Below are 25,657 nucleotides of genomic sequence, written 5' to 3'. Positions count from 1 at the left end.
CCGTGTCACACTGTGCATTGAAGATTAAGGATTGCGAATCAAAAAGAATTCTAAAAAAATATAACATTTACCTAAAAAACAGAAACGGTCAATAACGTTTTTCTAGTGTGAAATCGGTACTTCTATAAGTGTTAAACGCCCGTGTCATATACTATAGACATTGGAGATTGCAAATTAAAGATTAGACCCTCAACCAATCAGAATGAAATGGATTGAAATTAAAATCATCTGATTGGAAATTTGTATTTTCAATTTGCAATCCTCGGATTCCAATGCGTATAAGTGTGACACGGGCTTAACGCGGCTCGCTTGCGCGCGCGCCGCAAAAGGAAAAACAACGCTGAAACGAGACGAGTATATCGAGCTCGCGTCACACGCCAAAGTTTACGCACGCGAGAGATGTATTATGAGCCATCGTCAATGGCTTTAAAGCAGCGCGATGCTCGTGCGAACTGGTGTCCCTTCGGTACACGCGCGCGACGCTTGTTTTGTCATGCTACCTGTGCCCATCAGGCGCGGTATCCCTCGCGGACGGGCACGCCGCTCTTGATACAATCGTCGAAAATAGTTTCCAGCTTAACTCTTACATCGATTACCCGGAGTCACGACACCCGGAGTCCGGCTGGCGACTCGGCCGGGGATACAAAGAGTCGGTGATGGCGTAGGTAATTACTTAACGCAAATCGTCGCCCGTTAACGCTCGAGTCGGCGCTCGGCCTGACGTAACGGCCGCGTTTCATTAGCCGCCGGTGCCCATTAATCGTGATTTCCTATCACCTAATTAAACGGGCGAACTCGACTACACGTGACCGTTCAACTCCGGCGCGGGGCACACACATACACACCATCACCCGATGCTCCGGCCGGTCGCTCGTAAATCTCGTCCTTCCGAACGCGGTGGGGCATCGTCGAAAGGGTTACGATTACGTCGCGGGATTACGGTCTCGTCGTAAAAATCCCCGACGCGCCTTTCTGTTCCTTTTAAATTAATTTCTCGAGAAACGGAAGAGATGAAGGAAAATCTATCTATCCGGAAATATATCGCGGAGAGATGGCACAACGAGAGAGAGAGAGAGATACGGGCAATTTGTACGGGAAGACTGTAATAAGAGAGAGCTGTGGGGTAGCTTTATGAGGATTGCTTACATGATAAGAACGTATCTATCAAAGGAGCTATGGAGTTATGGAGGAAAAGAACCGGCGGGCAGACACTGTGTGTGTGCGTATCCGTACATATCTGTAAAACGGGGGAGAGGAAGAACAAAGGGGGAGAATATGATAGCGCGTCGCTATACGCTATGCGGTACCGATTCGCGCCGTAATTGCTTTCGCATCGATTGTTCTTACGAGGTCAGCCCCTCGTAACATAAACTACGCTACTCGGTTCTCGTGGCCCAGAATCTCGCGCCCTAATGCTTCCCGCGGATCGTCATTCGTCCGCCGGTCTCGCGCCGTAAATCGCGCGTACTTGGATCGGACGTGTTCCGCGGCAACGAATCTAATTCGCGCTAGACGAATCTCGGGAGCTGCCGATCTCTTGCGATCGAGAGAACCAAGTGCCTCGCGCGAGGTTGTCCTCCTAGTGCCTGTCAACGAACAAGCCCTGCGATCGAACAGACGAGTCGAGAATTTTATCACACGATTTTTTCGACGACGATCACCTGCTCGCGGGCCTCGCGGCCCGGCGCGGCGGCGAAATCGACGAGCGCGAACTGACAGATCGCGGATCGGCTCGGCGATGCGGCGCGACGACAACGAGCGAACGCCAAGACGCTCGGTGACAGACTGAACCGGACGGACTACCGAACCACCGTGTTCGACGCACTTACACCCCGAAGGTGTTTGAGGAGGCGCCGGCCGAGGGCGACCGACCGCCACCGAGCGTTGCCGATCCGGCTCGTTGCACCGAAAGCTCCAGCGGCCTGCAGTTATCTATCTATCCCCGCGTTCGCGGTGCACGATATCCACTGTGCCGTCGCGGGTGGCACGGTAATGCAGTCGCCACGGTGTTCCGCGGTGAGGGAAGATAACAGAGCCCACTGACCTGTCCGTTAATGCGTTAAGCATTGCCGCGAATCTCGGTTAACTCCTCGGACGAGAGGACACGATCGGCAATCGGCCAACGATTTATGCACAGTTGGGAAATTTGTGTTAAGTTTAACACATGTCATTTCATACGTCCCATACGAGCCACCCCAATTTTTCTGCTAATTTATCAGAGAGATGAATATGTTAGAAAATAATTTTTACACAAAAATATTGTGTAAAAATTAAAATAAAAGATGTGATACTTTAATAAAATTTGGAAACAAATTGTAAAAACATATTCCCTTCAATAAAATTAATATTTATAATCTGCTAAATTATCACGTACATCTTTTTTATTCATTTATCTTAGAATTTAGGATTTATAATTGCATTACTTTATGTCTCATTTATTCACTTATTCAAAATGTATTATTTTACACTACACAAAAAGAATGTTAGCTCTCAATTTAGCACAAAATATTCATCTCATTATGCTAAATTAATACCCGGAAATGTTAAAAATTTTAACAAGGACCGTTTGTAACACAAAGTACAATATGTCTTTTACTGTAAACAAAAGCGACTTTTCACAAAATCGATGCACTTCATTTTCCATGCCATTGTCTGCATTTTCTTGCACACGTACCTATATCGATTGAACACGGCTACACAGAAAGAACGGGGTTTTAAAGTATTATCTAAAAACTCAGCTAAATACAGATCTGAAAATAATTACATTGGACCATTAAAATAATTATATTGAACATTCAAGCTGGTTGCTAGAATGCAAAATTTTTGAAGCGTTACATCGTTCTGTAACATTTCGATGTATCGATCCAACGTAATTATCTTCATCAGATCTATATCTAAATTTTTAAATATTTCAGCAAAACTATTCTTTCAATGTACTTGTACCCATTCGTCAAATTATTTGATGATTTTTTTACTTTCTCTTTTTCTTCGTTAGAGAAACGTTACGAATGTCGTGCCCGGCGAACGAACATCGTTCGCCGCATTACATTCGAGAGACAGCGGAAACCGCGCGCGCTTTGTTTGCCCGACGCGGCAGGGAATCGAGGATAGAACGGTTTGAGATAAAACGAATCATTAGATCCTGAGAACGGATGCCCTTTAAGGTGAGGCGACAAGAAGAACCCGCAGCTGACATAATCACAGGGGAGACGAAGATACGTGACTATTAACGGCACCGCGCGCGAGAAGATTGCCGTAGCGGTTAACCGAATAGGCGACACTTAAGCGAAATTATTAGGATCGTCGCCGCAGATGGCTCCGCCTCTCCCGTCGCGTTTCTCTCCAACTCGTTAGGAGGCACGTCGGCGCGGAAAAACGTCCCGTTGCGGCGTCATCGCGGTGGACGCGCGCGGCGCGGTCCGCTGCTGCGGCCGTAATACCGTATACAGGAACCGCGCTGCTCGCGCGACAAACCATTAATCTCACGGGGCTGGCAGTAAGTCATCAGTTTTCTCGGCGATAAACTTGCAAAAATTCCGTGCCGAAGACGACGTGCACGAGGATCATGGACGTGGAAATGAACGCGCCCGCGATCGAACGTCGCGATTCCGTCATTCACCGGCGGGAACGAGGCGAGGGGATCGGAGAGACGAAAAAATACAGGGGGAAGAGACCGCAGGAGGACCGAGAGAGCGATTGTATTAGTGTAATTATGTGGGCGGGACGGCCTGTGGGTGCGGCGTCTTAATTAACTCCGCTAATTTCTCGATTAACGCGACGGCGCGCGGCTTCCCGCGGGAGGGAGAGATGAAAAAGGGCGAAGGTCGGGACGACGATGAAAAGAGCGGTTGGCTCCGGCTTTTCCGCCGGTGGGTTTCCCGGCCCGTGAATTCTCGCGTTTCGCACGAAACCGTGGATCGCCGCTGCTATGGCGATTTTATCGCCCGATCTACACACGTAAGGTCCCGCACGGTTGTTCGCACTTGTACGAGCGAATATGCCTACGCGATTATGAATGTCGACACGCCAAACGGAGCGTGTTATCCGAAACGCCGTTCGCTCGAATGGAAAGCCCCGAGACGCCTCGTATAATTAGGAGCCTGCGGCCGCCCGCTTCGCGCCCGTTACCGCGAATTATTTTCACAGTCTCGTGGAGACGGCCGCGATCATCGTCGTACACCGTATAAGAGTTACAATACGCAATAATTGGATTACGTCATGGCGGTGATCGCAAGAGTTTGCCCTCTTTCTCATCTCGAGTCGTTGAGGATCTCGTTAATTTACACGAAACACACTGATATCTCTGACTGCTCTGGCCGATAAGTTTCCCCCGAGATCTCGAGATTTTTCCTTTCTTTCTCTCTCTCTCTCACGCAGTCTCGCGCACCTGTTGGCGCGCAATTTTACCGCGCCTTACGGTATCATCGCCACCGACGTACCGTTTATTGCGTCACGCGAGCGTATCACACGAGAATTCATAGGGAAGCACGACGAGAGCAGATATGGAATTCTCGGGGACTCCCACAACGACGACGACGAGAGGGCGGAAGTAAATATCCCCGGGAGAAAGGATGTGGGCGTCGCGATGGAAAATAACGATCGGTCGTCCTAGAAAAACATCGTTCCAAGTCAGAGGATATTTCTTCGTCTTTCGAGGCGAGACCGAGAAGACGGGGCTCCGACCGATCGTCGCCGGGTTATCACGCGCTCCGGATCGCTTGCACAAGTCATTTGTACCGGGGGAGAAATTATTCGGGATCTTATTGCTGCTCCTTTATTACCTCGTCGCGGCCTATCACCTATCCGGCTTCATTTTTTTATGTGTGCCGTGGCCTCGGGGCGCATCCTGTTTTACACGCTCTGATAACAATCTATCCCTCCCCGGAACCGTCGGCTATATTATACGCGACGCCGTCTCGCTTTCTTCCCCGCTTTTACGAGCTTCGTTACAATTAGGGAATATTAATTGCATTTCCGGATAACGCCGTATCAGTCACGAGAAATCAACTGTACGTATACAAACCCGTGGTATTATTTTGTTTATTATCTATATATTCTCTCCGTATTTTAGTATTGGTCGGTAATCTTTTTTGGGCACGACAGGTAATTTTATTTTCCAAAGCTACCGTGAATACACAGTAAAATAACACAAAGCAGTTGTAATAATATTACATTTATATTGTTTGTTATACGCCGCCTTAGTAACAGCCGGAATAAAGCAGACTGTTCATTCGCATTTTGCTCGTTTTCTCGGACTGAATTCAACCTTAGATCTTCCATCTTACATCTTCCATTTTCTTCGCGAAATATGGCATCGACTGCTCTACAATTATAGCGGTGGATGTACACGAATTCAGATGTTGCACGCGATGAGGGTATCTCGATCGCGCGTTAGCGTATCATCTCGCTGCACGGTAGCGCAGTTCTACGCCGGGATAACGGCGGGAATTAACATCGCTAGCTGTTATGTTTGCCCCGACGTCTCACCCGCGCCCTATCACTCCGCGACTTCTCCGTTCCATTTCTATGGAAATTCGTGCTTCACCGTATAGGATAGCGTCTGCGCGAGGCAACGGGAGGGCAACAGAAGGGCAACTCCGCCGCATCGGGCGAACGGGTGCGCGCCTAAGACGCGGCATATTTGCGCCTTTCCCGGAAAACGGACGTCGCACGTCGACACGGCGCCGCCGCCGCCGCCGCCGCCGCCAGGATTGTAACGCGACGCGCGCGGAAGCTTCTCTCGCACCTCGCCTGTGGGCGTAGAGGGGTGATGGAAAAACACGGGGATGAGTCAGTACCTTGGCATGAGTTTCTCTTAAAACGCAAATAATGCGCGCCGCTATACCGAACGCCGTGATATTTTATCGGCCTAAGAGACGCTAACGTGCGCTCGTAATAAAAGAAAAGATATTAATTTCATACATATACACCACTTTTCTTTTTATATCTTCTCGGTAAATTCTTCCGCGTGGGGGCCGCGACCGCTCCTCCGGCGAGCGGTCAAAATTCGCCGCCGCGGCCTTCTCGTTCCTTTTTTTTTTCGATGCCGTAATGCGGAGCGTAATAACGGTTATTTATAGGCAGTAAACGGCGCGCGCTTCTTTTTTCCTTTCCCCGAAACCGTTCCTCCGTCTGTTCCCCTTGTGCTCACGTTCCTCGAAACACGGGCAGCGCGGAGAGGCTCTCTCTCGCGAGAAATCGCGATAACCTCGGAATTTGGCGCTCGGCGCCGCTTTTATCTCTCTTTTTCCCTTTGCAGCTGTCGTGGCTCTTAAAAGCGAACGGGGAAGGCGGGCAGGCAGGCACGCGGTTACGAGCGCGATCGCGAACCGAACCATTTCGCGGGGAACCGAAACGCCCCGAGAGATGGGAATTTCGTCGTCGAGGCGGCGACTCTCCGAGGAGCGAGAACGAAATTTCAAGAACGCTACGGGCGTTACGTAAATCCATGGCGTCAACTTGAACGTGAAATTTTATCTGAAATTTAATCGCTTTTAAGCGGCTTACATCTTCGTGTCTAGTTCGACGAGGCTGCAATCCACCTCTTTTTTCAAGATTATCATATAACTCAACTATTCATCAATATATAAATCTTTTGAAGTCTTTTAAATTCAATTGATTATATTCTGACGATAAATATATTAAGAATCCCGTGCAAACGATAAAATGTCGATAGTGTTAATCTACACCTCATAATTCGACACCGAGGCTGGCGAGCGCGCGATCGACGAGCGAACGAGGGAAAAGCCGAGAGAATGCAGAAATTGCACGTCTTGCCATCTTCCACGATGGCATACCGCGCGACGGCGGTGGGTATCGTGGTTAATTGCGGCTGACAAAGAAATTCCCAGGCGCGAACTTCGTGATACGAAGAGGGAAGTAATAGAGAGAGCCCCGTGGACGGCGAGGGGGAGATGAAGGAGTTAAGCGAACGAGAGTGCTCTCCCTCGCCAAGGAAAACCGAGGATTATCGGCATGCAAAGACAATTTGCCTTGGATAATTGCGCGTCTCGTTGACTTTCCATCAGCGCGAATGTTGCATTAACAAGGATAAGTATTCCCGGGCAGCTTCAGTCGATAGTTTGCAACGTGATCTCTTTCAACTTCGGATATTTCAGATAATGTATAGGAAAGAGAATATTTTTTTCGCGACTTTTTTCCTCTCTTTTTTTTCTCAATGCATTGCCTTACAGTTTTGTTGCCGCATTGTCGTGTTGATAGTGGAGTGACAAATAAAAGAATAGCATTTTTGGGATAATGAAAGGAAATTCACCCTAAATAACTTTAGGGTCGATTTCCTTTTATTACCTCAAACATGTTTTACTCGTGTCACTTTTCTATTAACGCGACGGATATGTTACGCAAACGCATAGAGAGTGCTGAAATTTAGGGAACGCGCGGTCCGCAGGATTCACCTGTCACGTCAGTATACACGACATGATAGGTGCACGACAGGCACCATCGGGAGTTTGTAACGCTAAGACAGGCGTTCGCCAAGCGATCACGCGAGAGCGATTCGCGCGTGAGATGTGAAACGAATCTAATGCCAAGAGAGAGAAAGAATTTCTCGCCAAAAAATAAATCCGACATAGTCGTACGTTTTGTCGAGGTGGTTCGTCGCGCGACTCACCTTGTTCGCGAGGTCCAGCATGTTTCCCGTCCCGCCGGCGGCCGCCTCCACTAGCTTCTGAAGACTATGGGGTTCCGGCGACAAATCACGGGCACCGCTGTCGAACTCCCAGCTCTCATGTCGTCCCGACACGGTGCCTGAAATAGAAGTTACGAGTACGCATTCGTATAGCAGGGCGTATTTTCTTTCAAAGAAAAATCGTGCGAAGGAGAAAATGAGCAGACCGAGCTTAACGAATGACTCTCCGAGAGAAAGAAAGAATTCGCAAGGAAATATTATCGTTTCAAGGAATAAAATTCAAGGAAAAGCTATCATTTCAAGGAAAAATTTCCGCGCGCGAGTTTCCTGTTAGAGAGTTGTTCGTATAGCGGCGCGAAATAATTAAAGAAAGTAACGATCGCGAATTGTTTCTTTTCTATCGGCCTGATGGTTATCGTTCGATGAAGATTTACGGTTGACGGTAAAAATGGCGAGAAACGGAATGCGTGCGGCAACGTGCAATATCCCGAAAGTCGTCACTTCCATATTCCGTGCATCGATCTCTCGCGCATAGGTATCGCGTATATCCAACATGCACGCGCGACCCCGCTCGATCGGGATATTACAAATGCCGCCGCCGCGTTGCAGTATTTCCGCGGTCGTCTCGTATTCATTGTTCCATCAATCATCAATTTCGAGCGCTCGCGCTCTATTTCCACGCGGGCACGTAGATATGCTATAGGATCGCAATACATTGTCCGACGCGCGCGATATCCCGAGTGAGCGAGCTCTTTGCGTCCCATCGAACAAAACACGTCGTCTACATTTCCAGAAATCGGCGAACGGGGATGCGCGATGTTTGTTATTCGCGCGAGATTCTTTCCCGAATTGTCCTGCGGCCTAGCTGATTTATAGAGCACGATCCGATATAGTTTACATCGCCAATTGGCTGATTTAATATTTTAATAAAATTTTTTTTATTGATTGGAAGTTTCTCCAGCAAAGAAGCCAGCCAGGGGCTCGTCGCTGTGAGCGGTGTGGTCAATCGCAACCATGTGCTAACGCGGGGGTGATTTATCGTCGCGAGAGCGGAAAGGAGGGATCTGTCGCGCGGAAATTTCGTGCAATTTGTACGAATTCTTACCGAGACTGTTGTCGCTGCTGGTGGGCAGGTACTCCGGCGTGTGGGTGTGATGCGGACTGCTACGTCGTTTGCCGGCCCTGAGCGCCTCGATTTCCGGTCGCAGGGCCAGACGCCGCCTAAGGAACTCCTGATAGGAAATGCGACCGTGCTCGTCCGCGCCCAATTCCCGCATCAATTCCTCCACCGAATTCTCGAGGTTCAATTCCCGGCACACCGTCAATAGGTCCTGGCTGAAAAATCAGAAAGGCGTGAGGTCGCCTGTTAGAGAACGTCTTTGTCGAGCGTCTCGGGCAAGGGACGGAAAGTAACGGCGATAACGCCGTTACAGAATTACTGTTACTTTTTTATAGCAACGATTTTCTTGTAATAATGACGATTTTTTATAACGGTAATATTATTGGGCCAAGAAAATTACGCTTAAAAGCGAACGGCGGTGAGGACCTAATTTAACCTTAGACCACAGCACGACGCCAACCTGAAACACAACACATCTGGGAAACTCAAAGAACTTTGAAAAAGTCATATTAACTTTGGTTTCAATCCATATTTTTCGACAGTTTTTTTAAATGAAAGTTCAGAGTCCCAGAAATGCCACTGAATAGACGGCATCGCCGAAAAATGATCTATTGTAAATTATTATTATTAAGAAAAGGTTAATTATTATTAAGCGAAAACCGAAAATAACTATTAATCGAAATTTCCTGTAGATTTCCCAGACCCAAGTGCTGCGTTCTGGAATTAAATCCGGGCTCGCGAATGCCGTGCGCTTTGTTTAAAGGAAAACTCGAATCCGTCAGCGAGAAATTTCTCGTGACGATCGCGCGGAGCCCCGCGACCACTTAACGCAAATCGCAAATAATAAATCGCCGGTCGTATCGCATATTAAGCGGAATGTGTATTATGAAGACTAAGTACTCTCCTTTCTATGAATAATTCATCCTTCGTGAATAATTCATCTGTCGGACAGGAGGACGCAACGCGGAAGATGAGGCACGAAACAGTTAAAAGTGGAAAGGCGCGTTCGCTCGCTCGACAAACTCCGAGATCGTCCTATCGATAGCTTATACATAATCCGTAAGGAGTATTTAATAATCCATTACGGAGATGAGATCAACGCGGAGACTTTTTCCCCCCTACCCTCTCTATCTATCCCCGGGTCGACAATGACGATCGTCCTGATGTGTACACAGCAAACGGATTTACAACGGAATCGCTCTATCCCGGCGAGCTCCTAAGACGACCTCTCGTTTTAACGATATACCGTCGAGATTCATTTAATTAAAAGAGACGGGGGGGACTACGGGGAAGCGCCAGCGCTTGTCACATCATCCCCGCGTATCCGGTCGTGCTCCTCTTTCTCTCTCGCTCTCTCTCTCTCTCTCTCTCTCTCTCTCTCTCTCTCTGTCCATTACGATGCTCAAATAATTGTCTAACCGGCTGGAAGGACGAGAGCCAGGCACGTCACTCTTGATTATCGGTCGCGACGGCGATGCCGCGGGCTCGACGAGGAAGCTCGATTTCGCGCGATGGGCGCGTCACGCAAACCAAACGGTTCCGCCGGCTGGAAGCATCGCGGCGGACCGCCACCGTCGCTATTCTCCGGCGAGCCGAGGTCGACAGGACAGCATTAAAGATGCATCAGTTACAGCCGTCTGCCGCCACGCGGAGATGTCCCCGGAAAATCGTTAAGCCAGCTAGCTGCCCTCGTCGTCCTCTCGCGAATTCGTCGCGCCGCGCGTTTCACAGACGCGCGCGTGGAAGCTGCCCGTCTCGTTGGCGTTATACATTTGCGAAATACGTCGCGATTCGGGAAATCACGGGATTGTAAATTATTTGCGACAATCCCAGACAATCTGGATTTCTGAGAGGATATAATAAGTGATGTACGTAAAGAGTTTACCGGATATCAGTCAATATAAAAAATTGTAAATTACGGTAAATCTTTAGAAAAATTATGTACCACATAAATCTCGTTAAAATCGATTTAATACGAAAAGGACTGTTTTATCTAGAAATTTAGCTGGATATGTATAGATTTGAGAGGAATAATCTTGTTAAAGTATCAAAATAATTATATAAGACGTTTTCTCAAGCTGATTGCTAGAATAAAAATTTTTGCAGCATTGCTCATTATATTTGAGTTTCCTAAATTAATTATTTTGATGGTCCAACAAAATTATTTTCAGATCTGTATCAGATCTAGCTACATTTTTAGATAATTCGTTCCTTCCGTGTGTAATCGAATCGCCGAGCTCTCATACTTAACTCACGGACCCGTCTATTGGTTTCTACTAATTTTCTTTTATTTTTCCCACGGACAGCTGCGGGTATCGGACGCCCTTGTGCGGGGCGCACGCGCGCGACTGTCACGACCGATTCTGAGGGTATTCGTCTCTATCTCTCATCTCGTCGAAACAATGGTGTCGCCGGTTTGGGCACGGTCGTCGCGAATTAAACGTCACGCATTAATTACCGCGCCATCTCCTCCTCCCGTGCGCGCGCGCGCGATATTAATGGATTACGTATAGCGTCGTTGTCGGCGCGAGGCCTGCTTCCGGCGGCCACGGACGCCTGTCCCGCGACGCGACGCGACGCACGAAAGCTTCATCGGAAGCTCGGCCGATATACTACTCGCGGGGCGTTGCACTCGAGCGAGTCCCACACGCGCGGCATGTCCCACCGCGGACGCAATTGACGCACGGATTACGCTAACGTACGTCATCAACTGGACCGTTAATCAAGTCGTATTCTAACGTTCTTTCTGGAGCTCTTCTTAGACGAGTATCGAGACGCTGATCCTGAGACTTGTCATTCTAGGCATTGTCTCGACGTGCGTCCGCGTTCACGCCTGTTGTCTTCCTTTTTCAACACGAAAAGAACGATTTTGTTGAAAGGTCTAAAAATTTTGCTAAATACAGAACTGAAAATAATTTTTTGTTGAATCAAAATAATTTGTTGGAATGTTAAAACTGATAAACATTGCTAGAAAACGTTTTGTTATTCCAGCAATCATTTTGACTTTCGCAAAAAATTATTTTGATTATTAAATAAAAATTATTTTTCAAATCTGGATTCAGCAAAATTGTTCTTTCCGTGCAGTTTCATTAAGAAAACTAAGGCAATATAATAAGGCAATAAACATTGATGATACATCAATGCCCACAATTACAAATCTTGGACTGCTTTATAGATTATTACAATTTCCACTTTTTCTAAAGACTTGTGTTCACGATGCTAGCAATCACTCCGAGATCTCGGACAGAGAAAGAATTAACCAATCATATTTGAATAATACGACCAATTGATCAATACGATTGGTCAATTCTTTCCCTATCCAAGATCCTGAATGTCTAGCATCGTGGATGCAAGATCGTGATAAAAAATATACACACGTACGATCGCCCAAGACCGTGATAGAAAATCTGAGAAGAAAGACGCGAGGCGCAGTCGATGGCAACTCTACGATCTTTACTCGATACTCAGCGAGGCGTTCAAAGGCACACGCGTAAGGCGCGACGTCAGGATCATTCGTTGGCAGGTTCATTCGTCCGCGTTTATTAATAGACAGACAGGGGAGAAAGAGTAAGAGAGAGCGCGAGTTTAGGGCGGGTCCGTGTATGTACCATCGTGACACTCGACGGCGTCTACGTCGGGACAGTCTCTCCAGAGTTCTCGTCTCCCAAAGTTTGAGCGACTGCATCTCCTCCCACGCAGCCACCACCCCGTCGTCGTGTCGTTCACTCCTCTTGCACGCGCCACCGACGACCGTTCACTTTCGATTCACTTTGAGCCCGCAACGTCGCAACGAGAACTTGTCGGGGCTGTATGACGAGACATGCGTATCGACGCGGAATAAGCATCTATCGGGTTACTAATCAAAGGACATGAAGTCTTTGGAGTCTTAAGAGTGCTTCAGAACACAATACGACACAGAGAGAAAAATAGATGACGCGAACAAATAAATGACTCGATATTTTCAAACTTTAGAACTGTAAAGCCTCTATTCTGTAACTCTTAATGACAATATCGATATCATTATATAATATATTGTCGTTGTGCAGCCCATGAATAATATCTGCGCAACGGCGATATAGCGATACCGACACTCTCAGATAAGAACACAGAAGTCATAATATGTAATTATAAAAAAAAAGTCAAATTATATCATAAAGATACCATCACGATTTTATCTGTCATTTGTAAAAATTTATATATTTATAAACCACAAATAAAGTAATAATGACGTTCGTTATGATATCATTTGACTTTTTTCTATGTTCTATCCAAGACTGTCGTTAAGAATTACAGAATTGGGGCCTTAAATCTCGTTAGAATTTCGCGTTTTGCTCGCGATCACCTTTGACGGATTCTACCGGGGATTCTCGCGGAAGATTTCACGTTACGCGAGGAATATCAACGTCGTTTCAGCGAACGGAGCGGGTTCGCGCGACGCCGCGTCGGCCGCGTGTCGAGTGCCACTGCGACGTGCGGATAAATGCATTCCGCGCTGCGGTTCGAGAGGTGAAACAAAAAAGCAGGGAGAGACGGGAGAAAAGGAATATACTCTATACTCTATCCTATCTATACATCTCGTCGCGCCGCGACGCGGCGTGAAGAACGAACGCAACTTAATCCACCGCGATGCGTGTCGCTCGTCCCGTTCCCGCTCGCGGGGCGCCGCATTTGCGGTTTTACACCAGACACGTGAGTTTATTTTAAATGTACACGTATATATCCCCATCTTTCTCTTTCTTTCTCTCTCTATTTGCGGATGGTCTTTCTGCGTCTCGCAAAGAAATCCGTTTGTACGCGAGGACAAGCGAAAGAGTCCTGCAAGTATTTTTGCCCAAGAAGCCTCTCTCGCGCTCTTGTTAAACCGACTTTTCTAATTAAAATTTAGCCCCGATTCTCAAACACAAAAATTACACGCTTCCTATTCTCTTTTTCTCTTAATCCTTCGTGGGAAAAGAATTAAATGAGAGCAATTTTTCATGGTCGAGCGGAATACATATCCCTCGAATACTTTTTAAAATAATAATAAAACAGGAAAGTATAACGTGTGGGAGTAATGTATAATTAATCAATGCACGCGCGAGCCGTGTTTTCTATCGCGATGTATTTATTTATTCGAGCGTTATCGCGAGATAAATGGATACCCGGGGCGCGATGCGCGCACGGTGCAATGGCGCGTCGCGTATTTACACGACGGCGGCAATTAAACGGCACTTCGACGCCGGGGAGAGAGAGAAAGAGAGAGAGAGAGAAAGCGTGCGCGATAAATATGCTAGCACGTGGGAAACGATAGCGTTGTAATATCGCGGTTTATCATCGGCGTCGGTATGTTTGTCCGCTCGGCGAGAAAAGTGAATTTTAACGACTTGTTTAATTTCGCATTCGCGTTCATCCTCTCTCTCTCTCTCTCTCTCTCTCTCTCTCTCTCTCTCTCTTTGCACGCGCGCGCGAGACGTTACATGGGGCTTTCGATTCGCAATCTTGTTACTTAAACGTTACTTGAACGCTTTTAAGAGCGGAAAAAGTCTTGCACGAATTAGGTATTCCGGAACGTCCGTCGGGAGATGCGCGGGGACCGAAAGGAATCGCGAAAACTTATACATCTAAGGCTTACACCTCGCGCATACTGACGGATTGAAATTACCGGAGGAGGGCTCGCCGTCGCCGTCGAGAGGACTTTTCGAAAGACCCCCTGGAAGAAGATTCCGGAGGAAACACATACGTGGCTTGTGTCGATATTCGCCGTGACGCGCGATTGGATCAAAACTCAATTTCGTTGCCTCGTACCTGTAACGCGGTGATCTCGTTATCGTTTCCCTCCCGTTTTTCGATCCGAATTCTCTTCCCCGCCTTTACTTTTAATCAGGGCTCGTCGAAACAGCGCGCGCGCAAAAAGAGAGAGAAAGAGGGAAAAAGAGAAGAGAGAAGAGAGAGAGAGAGAGAGAGAGAGAGAGAGATGAGCCGAAGCACAGGAACAAAAGAAATCAGGAAAATGAAAAATATCGAAAACTGCAGAGAATGTCACCTCTCTGTGTAACGTTAGCGTCCCAAATTGTTTCGAGATTGTCGGATACGACAGATTCCTGGCTCCGCTTCAAAGGGTTTTCGAGAGTTACGGATTATTCTTTCGGATTATACTGCAGCTCTCGACGAATTTCTTGATCGGCGAAAGCGAGACATGCGTTTTCGCGCGAGCGTTTAAAAGGCCGGCGCGTAATGCACCGTGGCGGACCAATAAGCGAGTCCATTGTTGGGAAATGTGAAACCGACGATGTTACATCGCGCGCGATGACGGCCAAGAGATTTCTCCCGCGTTAAAACGTTTCCTCTCGAACCCGATTGGCGAACCTGATACGCCACGATCATTGTTCCAGCGTGAGACATTTGCGGGATAAAAAAACTCTCCACGCAACCTGTATGCTCCACGCGCGGGAAACGCGATTAAGTTTCCTATTGCGTCACGACTGCCCTTCGGCATCTCTCCGAAGAATTCGAAGGACCCTCCGCGACCTTCGTGTTAAGATCCCTCAGGTCGAGGTTGCGCGATCGATGCGTTATCTTTATTAAATTTCATTCCGTCTCTCGAAAAAGTTCAGTGAAATCCTGATATAAATATATACATGTGAAAATAAAAAGACAAAAGCAAGAGGAGCAAGATGTCTTTCTAGATTAAAGCGCAGGAAGCGTTATTTAAGCAATGCGGGAGATAAGTAAGATACCGAGCAAAAGTGCGTCGAGACGGTAATAAAAAGAAAGAAACGCATGCACGGAAAGAACGATTTTGCTCAAATATTTAAACATTTAGCTAAATGTATATTTGAAAATAATCTTGTTGGACTATCAAAATAAATATGTAGGATTACGCTCAAGCATAATGCTGCAAACAGTTCTGACATTCTAGCAACCAGTTTGAATTGCACATGTCCTACATCATGTGCAATTATTTTGACAGTCTAACAAAATTATTTGCAGGTCTGTATTTAGCTAAACTTTTAGATACTAAAGTAAAACCGTTCTTTCCACGCACCTGAAGGAGAATTTGCTGCGCGTGCGAGAGCGGTTTCGAGAGAATTTACGTGCACATCATGATATCGCTATGTCATTGTAAACGTCTCGCTCCATTTCATCGAAACGCAACCCCTCATCGAAGTCCGTTATCCGAAAGAGTCCGACACCGCCGCGCCGGTTCGGCTAATCCACCCTTCCGAAATAGCGATACTCTCGCCTCGTCGGATATCGTCCGCGGGCGCCATTAAAAACAAAACGAGAGGAACCGGGAAGAGAGCGGAGAGGCAAGAAGAGGAGAGAGAGCAGAGAGTGTGAGAGGAAAAGAACAAGAGAACGATGTTAAAAACGATCGGTTTTTAATGGGAAGAGTGCCCTCCATAATGCGCTCCGGCGAACTCATCGCGTCCCATATCCCCCTTTTAACGCCTGTCACTTTGTTAGCGCTCTTCCAAGAGGTTTAGATTTCGCCGTAATTAGCGAGAAATCGTGTTACTCCGATTGCGGGGAAGGGGGGCCGGCTGTCCGGAGAGACGGAGAAATCTCTCCGAGCGTCGTCGTCGTCGTCGTCGTCCTTACCGAGTCCGCGCCGATAAAAATACGATCTCCTTACGACGGGGAGCGGGGGGGGGGGGAGAGCTCGCGCTCAGACACCGCGTCGTTAGAAGTCACGGTCGTCAATTTGAGCGGCGCGCGATCGCCGATAATGTGGTTGATTTCGGAATCCGCGACTGGTATTAATAATTCGCAACGGAGCGAGACGAGAGAAAGAGAGGGAGAGAGAGAGAGACGCGCGCGGGACCTTGACGTCGCCCGGTGCTGCACAAGATATCGGCGTATCGATCGACCGGAGAGGTTTATCAAATTTACAGCGGCGCGGCATTGGCTCCGAAAATAATTCGTTTAACGCCGAAGGTCTGCCTCCCCCCCCCGTCCAACCCTTAAAACGCCGCGCATTCTGGCGTTCTATTTCCGATGACGTCTCTCTCGGAGGGGATGTTTTATTCACCGGACGAGTTGACGAATTATTCACACGGCAGTGAGATATTCCCTCGGAAAAAAAAAAACAGAAGAAAATACTCTTGTCGTTTGTAACACATAAGAACACCGTCGACTGTAAGCCGTATCATCGTGTTAATCCAATTATTGTTAAGCGTCACGAGTGAAAATTCGTACATATGTCGTCGTCTTTATTAAGTTCTAAATCGTGGCTGCGCGATAACGGAAATACGAGCAGGCCACACGCGAGATCGCGAGCTCTCCGCAATTCGCGCGCGAGATGACGACGACGACGACGACGGTCTCGACGACGGGTCGACAAAATGAAAATCTCCAGCGGGGAATATGTGTGTATCCCGCGGACACGGCCGGAAGGAGGGAAGGCGTAAATAACGATAACCGGTCGGGACGATTTCGGGATTTATCGCGAAACGAGTCGAACCGAACAAGGCGAAATAAACGTGGGGGACTGCGAAAGAGAGAGAGAGCGAAAGGGATGGGCGCGCAAGCTGGCCGCGCGTAACGAAATTACGAGTGCGCACCGCGTGTAAAAACCCGACCGTGGGATAGTTTCGACGAAACTGCCGCAGAACGGCCGCATCCGCAGTTTCGAGGATTCTGATCGGAATCTTCGGACGTGCGAGCGAAAAGTCGCGGACCGAAATAACGGACGCTTACACGTAAAGCTGTAAAACCGAAATACAGGGGTTGCACAAAGTGTTTTGAACACCTAGCGTTAAACTCTTCATTTGTTTTCGATAAGAGATTGGCTCGTCATTTGTCTTTAATAAAGATTTATTCTTTATACGGACACCTTCTGCAAAGAATACCTCTGTGAAGTTGGCCCCGCTTTTTTCGAATTTTAAAAAAGTGGGGCCAACTTCACAGAGGTGCAAAGAATTGGTTTTGCCAAAGTATTCGAAAATTCAAATCAAAATAATTTTATTGGAAATTCAAACTAGAATGTCAAAACGGTTAACAGAAATGCTCATCGTTTTCGAGCTTTTATCAAAATTATTTATTACGAATCAAAAATATATATTATTTTAATGTAATCCAATAAAATTATTTTCAAATCTGTATCCATCAAAACTTTTTGTTTACAGCAAAATCTCTTCGTGTGGTATAACATTGCACTGACTATCCACAAGCATTATATAAGTCCAACAAGGATAGAATTTGTTATCAAAGACAAATGACGAACCAATCTCTTGTCAATAAAACAATTAAGTAACGTATTTCCCAGATATTCATATTTTATCTATCCTTCCCGTATACCACGCGTATATCAGTGTTACCCATACCTCCCTCTGACTTGTACGAATCGCCTTTTTGCTTCTTGTGCAACGTAAATCGAGACGGTAAACGTCGCTTTTTTTTTCCAGAGCTCCGAGCGCACGAGACGTATCGATTCGGACGACAGAGCACCAGCTCCTCTCTCTCTCTCTCTCTCTCTCTCTCTCTCTCTCTCCCCTCCCTTTCCCTCTACTCGCAGTATTTCTTTTCGGGAGAAAATTTCCCGCTATGCTTACGCGCTCCATCGCGTGCAAACAAGCCTGGGAGCGTCGGCAGCCAGGTAAATCGCCTGGTGCATCTATTATTCCGTCAGCCACGTCGCAGTCAAGGGAATCGCGGAATTATAACGAGAACGTCCGCCGGCGAAATCTCGCCGCATCGTCGCGACGAATCATTCATGAGTCTAATATTTCAGCCGAACGACAAGTCGGACAATTGTTAGTTGATTACTCGCGTATCTCCGATCGGTGCTTGCCGAATCTCTCTATTATTCTCTCTATAATATTCTTTTTTACTTTTCCATTTTTCTTTCCGTTAATATATATATTTTTTAATTTTATAACGTATATTATTAACATATATCGTTCTCTGACGAAACTGTTATGACTTTGCGTTGCATTTCCCGAAAACCGATCCATTTCGAATTCCTGTATAATAGGTGAAAACTTCCACCCAGCAATTTCCTTCCGCGATGAGAGACGCCATCCCCAGAGAGAATTCCTCTAAAATTATATCGCGAGAAGTTTATTTGCGTGGTAAGATCGTCTACCGGAAGACAAAGGCGAGAGCGAGCAAAGGATATCGTAGATAGTCGAGCTTATACTGTCGACTGCGTCTGCGGACGCGCGGGACTTGGAGCAACGCGCGATCACACTCGCTCCTTTATTCCGCCACGCGTTATTCCAGCGGAGCAACGGCGAGCGCGAGCTGGAATTTTACATTTACGACTACGCTCGCTCTCGTCTTCACGGAAATCCGTTGCATTACAGAGCATGCTGTAACCAATATTCGCCGAGTGTATTTTAGATAGGAGAAAAACCGCGGAGAAGAAAAGGGAGAGAGAGAAAGAGAAAAAGAGGAGAAAAAGAGATACAAAGGATAAAGTGACACACACACAGGCGGAGGGAGAGAGAATGCCGATAAACGAGTCTGCAAGCGCAAAGACCCGGCTCGGCTGCGCGAAGGAGCACAGTCGTACGACCAAAACGACAAGCTCGGGGGGAGGAAACGGGAACGAGGAGAGAGAATCCGATCGCGGCGGTGGTGTGTGACTCACTTGCCATAAAACGCGCGCGGGAAGCAACGCGCGCCACCCCCTCGCCTTAGGGGGGGGGGGGACCGCAGCAACCCTCGGGGGGTATCGTCGAGGGTTTGCCGGATCGACGGAATTCGACCCTTCCGTCGCGCATGTTTCGCCCGACTTCTCCGCAACTTCTATCTATCCTCCGGCCCCGGGCTGTCAGCCCGATCCGCGTCGAGAAAACGCGCACACAATCGCCTCTCGCGGCGTGCGTGAAACACCCAGAGTTGCAACACCCCCGGAAAATTGGGTCACCGGTTCGACGCGACGATCGACTCGTGGAGATTCGACTCTGTCGTCTTACCCCGGGAGTCCCCGCTTTGCGAGAGGAACTCTCTATACGATCGCTCGTACACTGAGAGAAAAGTGTTTGATATTCGTTATTCGTGACTATATAATTGCGTAAAATAATTACGGTCAGAAGCTCTATTTTTATTACTGTGTGCTCTAATGTTAATAATAATAATATAATTCTAACAAATATATAGTTAGCATCGAAAATTTAACCATTTAACTATACATTATAATTAAATTATGGCAATTACAATCATTTTTTCTCTCGGTGCATATTTCAATCGGAAAAAAAACATTACATCTCATATTAGTGAGGGAATCTGTCGTTAGAAATAAGATCAGGAGTAAAATTTCGGTGTATTACGTACACTTGTACAATAGAATAGAGGACTGACGACGCGGGGCGCGGAAGTCTTTGCGTGCGACGTGCAGGGCCGAAAATGTGAATCACGTGCGACGAGGCGAGCGAGTGGGTATATAACGAGGTTACGAAAGCGCGCACGGTAATGAATGCCAACAAGTCGGGAAATATTGTCCCGTTCTTCTCTTTAACAGAGAGGAGCGATGGCTGCCGGGTTTGCTCTCTTAATTTGTTTGTAGAACGCGCACTCTCTCTCTCTCTCTCTCTCTCTCTCTCTCTCTCTCTCTCTCTCTCGTACACGCACGTTCTATTGCCACGGCGATTCCGACAAGTTTGTACTTCCGTCGAAGTTGGCACGGAAGATAAAAAGAAATACGCCGCGCCAGTCGTCTCTCGTTAAATCCCCGCGAGAGTTAGGGCGAGCTCGCTGTGGAGCGAGTGAGAGAATGCGGAGAGAGAAAGAGAGAGAGAGGGAGAGGGGGACGGGAAACGGCTCTAATTAATTGAAGAAATAATTAAAACGTACGTGCCAGCGGCAGGCGCGGTCTCGTCAACGAGCTCTTTCCATTCCGCGCGATACCAGCCACCGGTTAATTGTACAATCGTGCGAAGGTTCGCGCACCGAATTCGCCGAACGGAATTTATCCGAGCTCCATACGTGGCGCGATATGTGTGAGATAACGTTAACATAAACGGCGCGACGATATAACGGTTGCGCTCGGGTAGTCGATTCGTAAAAATCAGATTCGACGGAGATTATCTGCGTTTATTTCGATTTTTTTCGTCGCGCGAGGAAAATATCGATTACCAACGAGATTTCATTTCAGTGATCTCAGATCTTCCGGAACTGGTTGAAATTCGACATAAAGTCCCTCTTTCAGGACGGCATTTCCTCCCGTTGGATGCGAAATACAAATCCGGAGTAAACAAAAATACCTATGTAAATCGGTTGAGTATCATTACCGCGATCAATAGCAGTCGCGCAGAGCCATCCGGTAAATGGCGCTATTTTAAATGGGACAGATGCTTCAATGCTGAGAGGATTTTATTCCTTCTGATTCCTATATGGAAAGACTGACTTTGCTGAAGTGTCTACAAATTTAGCTATAGATACAGATTTGAAAATAATTACGTTGAAGACCATTAAAATAATTATGTAGAGAACGCAAGCGTGATGAGCGACGCAATAAGTTTTGATGTTCCAGTAACTAGCTTATTTATCCAATAACTGCCGATATTATTCCACTCGAACTGTCGCAGGTATCAAATTGATAATTTCCTATCCTTATTTCCGGTTGGTGAAAAGTTAATTTGGTATTGTGTTGGTATCATTTAAATGATTTGTACTATATTCACATATTCTCGCACATTATTCCGTAAGTAATGTAATATACCGTAATATAAAAAAGAAACAAAAGTTGAAATAATTAGCGGCGTCGAAATAGCACCTCGGCGACTCCAGTGTCAAATGTTCTACATAATTATGTTTTGACAGATCAACAAGATTTTCAAATCTATATCAAACATTGCAAATTAAATTTTTAGATATTTTCAAATCTAACAAGAGATATTTCGATTTTCAAATCTAACGTCAAACTAAAAGAACAAGATTTTCAAATCTATATCGAACATTGCAAATTAAATTTTTAGATATTTCTCTCAACAAAAAATCCATTCTTTCCTCTCTGACATCTATTTCCTTCTCTCGATTCCTACTGTCGGATGATTTTCGCTCACCTGTCGATGTAGCCGTCGCCGTCGCCGTCGCATGCCTGGAACAGCTTCCGGACGCGTTCCTCGTCGCAAATGGAGCCGGTCTCGCTTTCGGCATCCGCGGTCTGCGACATCTTCTCACTGGGGCCCGCGCGCGGCCGTCACGCAGCAACGTACGGTCATCGGTGTCCTCGCCGATCGCCACGCGTCGTCGCGCGCCACGCGACGCCTCATTTGTCCGACTTTGCCTCACACTGCGGCGGCGTTTCCTCGTGCTCGACCAAGGACCGGGATATGCTCGGGCTCTTCCCCGCGTCTATCCAGCGACGCGCGATAACGCGCGTCTCGCGGGCGGAGGATCTCTCGGCATTGTCGCGGCTCACCGTACGACTAGCAATCCCGCGTGATAACGCTGAAAAGGAAGAATGAGACGCGTTACGAGATACTTCGCGGCGCTTATTGTCCGAAAAAAAAAAACTTACAGACGATCCTACTTATTGTTAGATTTATTCTTGAGCGTACAAGTGAAGAAAAGCTACTTGACATAATATCAAAAATATGATTTAAGAAATCGTTCGAGATCAAAACACTCATATGTTTATCTCTTCAATGTAGATTAACTTTAATTTTGATTTATGTTCTCCTTATCTTTGTCTATAAATAAAGCTAGAAAAAAAGTAAATCCGAAATCTCAAAGTTATCTAAGTATACCGACAGTGAAATGGACGTTAAATTGCATTTTTTTCGTTGATCGGATCAACAGCTGTCGCGCGCGAGATTTATATTGAACACGCATCGGCATTTTCTATACTCACCTCGCCGTCGCAGCCCCGACTGATCCAATTTTCCCGATCGGACGGACTCGCACCGGTCGCGAAATCGCACATTCGATCGGGCGGGTTAGCGCGCGTCGACGGCGCGCGGAACGCGGGTCGGCGACAGATCCATCGGTCGCGCGAGAAGTTTTTCGGGATGGATTCACACGATGCTCCGAAACTGACGGCGCCAGGAAGGCGAGCGGGAGGAGAAGGACCGAGGGACTGCAGTGTCGCGGCACGCTGTCGCGTCACGCGCTCCGGCCTCGTGTCATCGCGCGCGTCCCGTCTCCAGGATTTCGGGAGAGCGATCCTCCCCTTCCTCCGCTCGTTCGCGGGCGAGGAATTCCTCTCGTCGACGCGCGACGGGCGCCGCAGCCGCCGTCGCTCCCGCCGCCGCTATCGCCGTTCTATTTTTAGACGCGCGCGGCGGATGCCACCCGCGGTCTCGCGGGTATCGCCGATATAAACAGATATCCGTCACGGAATCGCGGCGGCGCCTCGCCGTTTTTTCCCTCCTCCCCCTTTACTATAATCTCGTCTCGACTCGCGACGAGCGCGACGACCGGCCGAGGTTGACACGATTCTCCCGACTTCGACACGATCGTAGCGAGCGACGACGACCCGGCGCGTTCGTTCCCTCGCGCAGTGCGCACCCGAAAACTCACCCGTCCGTCCGTCCGCGGTGTCACCGAGTCACTAACCCTAACCTCAAAACCGGACCCGCGGCTCACCCTACCCGCGACCGCGACTGATAAAAACTATCGATTGAGCCCGCCGCGGTCAAAAACTCCGACCGGTCGATCGCGGCGACATCTTGCGTGTCGTGGAAGAATTATGAATCACTGCAACTTTAAATGTTGCTTGCTTGATACATCATGTCCATTTCTGTCAATGTAAAATTTATAGATTTATAATTTTAATCTAGAATAAAGTATCTTTTTCAATTTTCCTTAAAACTATAAAAAGATAAAAAATAAGTTAAATTAAGATTAAAGTTAATTTATGTTAGAAACGAGTGTCAATCACTCTATGATCAATGCATATATTATATATATTATATATATACATATATATATATGTTATTAAGAGTAGTCGTAATTTCAATACATGTCACTGCCATATTAAAAAACTTTTTTGAATACAAGAAAAATTTTGTATAGATGTATGTAAAATTTCATATATATGTATGCATGTATATGCCTGTATAACAAATAATTTCTTTTTTTTTGTTACAATTAGATTTATATACTTTTAAATTTAATTAATTCTCTACATATGGAGTACCACAAATTTTTTAAAACGCGCGACGATCTAAGCTTGTTTATTTTTTCTACAGCATATATGTATATACATATATATATAAATGAGTTTATATTATCGCGCGTTTTAAAAAATTTGTGGTACTCCGTATGTAGAGAAATAATGAAATTTGAAAGCATATAAGTCTAATTGTAACCAAAAAGAAAAAAGAGATTATTTGGTATACAGGCATATACATTGCATACATATATATGAAATTTTATGTACATCTATACGAATGTAAATATTAACTTAAAATTTAATTCAGCTTATTTTAGTATTACAAAAAAGTAATGAATTCATTACTTTTTCGTAATACTAAAATAAGTGAATTAGATTTGAAATTATTAATATTTACATTCATGATCATTATTAAATGAAATAATAAATATTAATACTCGAAACTCTCTAAACTAATCTGTGTGTGTGTGTGTGTGTGTGTGTGTGTGTGTGTGTGTGTGTGTGTGTGTGTGTGTGTGTGTGTGTGTGTGTGCGTGCGTGCGTGTGTGTGTGTTTATATATATATTTATTAAATTAATATTCAAATCGAGAATGACAAGTGTCGCTCTTACCTTACAAACGGTGATTGCCAAATATAACGATTAAACGCTTGTGGTCGGTATTGATCCTCTCCCATGTAGCTTCCATAATCCGAGAGGACTACGTCAACGGTAAAACTGACATACGCGCTTCGCATTCTGATTGACTGTCTCTCCGCCTCCAAACGCATCCTCTCCTGATGATTGGCTATGCCGCACCAAATCGATTGCTCCACGCAGCATCGCGAGTTTCCCGAAACTAACTTTGAGCGATGTCAAATACCGCTAACGCGTAATTCATCATTTCCACGTCTTTATCGAGTTCCATCGGTGACAATCGGAAGCGATGAAACGATTAGCAGTAAACGCGCGTAATCGCGTTACTCCAAAAACGATTAATATTCATGTCACCGTTGGATAACGCGTATCCTTCTATTTTCTGTATTTTTTTTTAATACAATATTGGTATCGTCGATTGAGAGCTCAGATTTAGCTTAATCTTTTTTTTGTATGCAGATAAAGATTAAATCGGCGGAGCAAGAGGGAGGCATAGGTTTCAAGGACACGCTGAAGCTCCTTGACGGCCGCGATATCAGTATCACGTATAATCACGAGCTTCGTCAGTCGCGCGAAGAGAACGCTCCAGATCACGCGGGACGAGAAGCTGGCGAATTTGCGCGACATCCTGAAGATCTTCAAGGACTGGATTACAAGGAGAATAACCGAGGGAAGGAGAACCTCGCGTATCTATCGATCAAGACGATCAAGGCCTTCCGCAGCCTCACAAAGAAGTGCGACGTGTAGGACGACAAGTTCTTCAGGTGAGAAAGAATTATCGACAAAGATTCGAGGGGCTTTTCAACTGATATCGATTTTCTCTGTTAGGACGTACAAGGGCGAGAAGGGCGAGTATAAGAGCTTTCGGGACGTGAAAGTTCCCAACGACACCACGTGGGACATATATATAATGTATATTGTTCATTTTCTACATTATACAACTTAAAAAAAACGAAGTTTCCCAAAAAATAAATTTGAATATTTTGAATCATTAAGACTTCGTAATATTAATTTTGAAATACAATTTTAATGTACTGATTGTAGAAGAATAAAAATATGTATTTTTAAAGTATGTTTTCCCTACGTTTTTTTTTGCAAGTAAATTAAAAATTACAGTTTTTGAGTTATCATGTGTAGCAAATGAGTGATGTGTTTAAACTTTGTACGTACATTAATTTAAAAAAATAGCAAATCGTTTGTAATTCTAGCAA

The 25,657-nt window shown here is 46.3% G+C and overlaps 1 protein-coding gene across 1 annotated transcript in view; it reads right to left on the bottom strand.

The window, feature by feature from the left end:
- Window positions 1-21,867, bottom strand: part of LOC105453813 (colorectal mutant cancer protein) — a 42,613-nt gene extending 20,746 nt beyond the window's left edge. The window contains exons 1-3 of the mRNA XM_011696023.1: window positions 21,758-21,867; window positions 8,754-8,983; window positions 7,631-7,767 (exon numbers count right to left, since the gene is read on the bottom strand). Of these exons, the coding sequence (XP_011694325.1) occupies window positions 7,631-7,767; window positions 8,754-8,983; window positions 21,758-21,867 (477 nt within the window). The remainder of the gene's footprint in view (window positions 1-7,630; window positions 7,768-8,753; window positions 8,984-21,757) is intronic.
- Window positions 21,868-25,657: the final 3,790 nt, after the last annotated feature.

Source organism: Wasmannia auropunctata, unplaced genomic scaffold (genome assembly GCF_000956235.1).
Source record: "Wasmannia auropunctata unplaced genomic scaffold, wasmannia.A_1.0 LD335994.1, whole genome shotgun sequence".
NCBI lineage: Eukaryota > Metazoa > Arthropoda > Insecta > Hymenoptera > Formicidae > Wasmannia > Wasmannia auropunctata.
The sequence above is the reverse complement of the archived record's forward strand: the minus strand, read 5'-3'. Positions and strand labels throughout refer to the sequence as shown.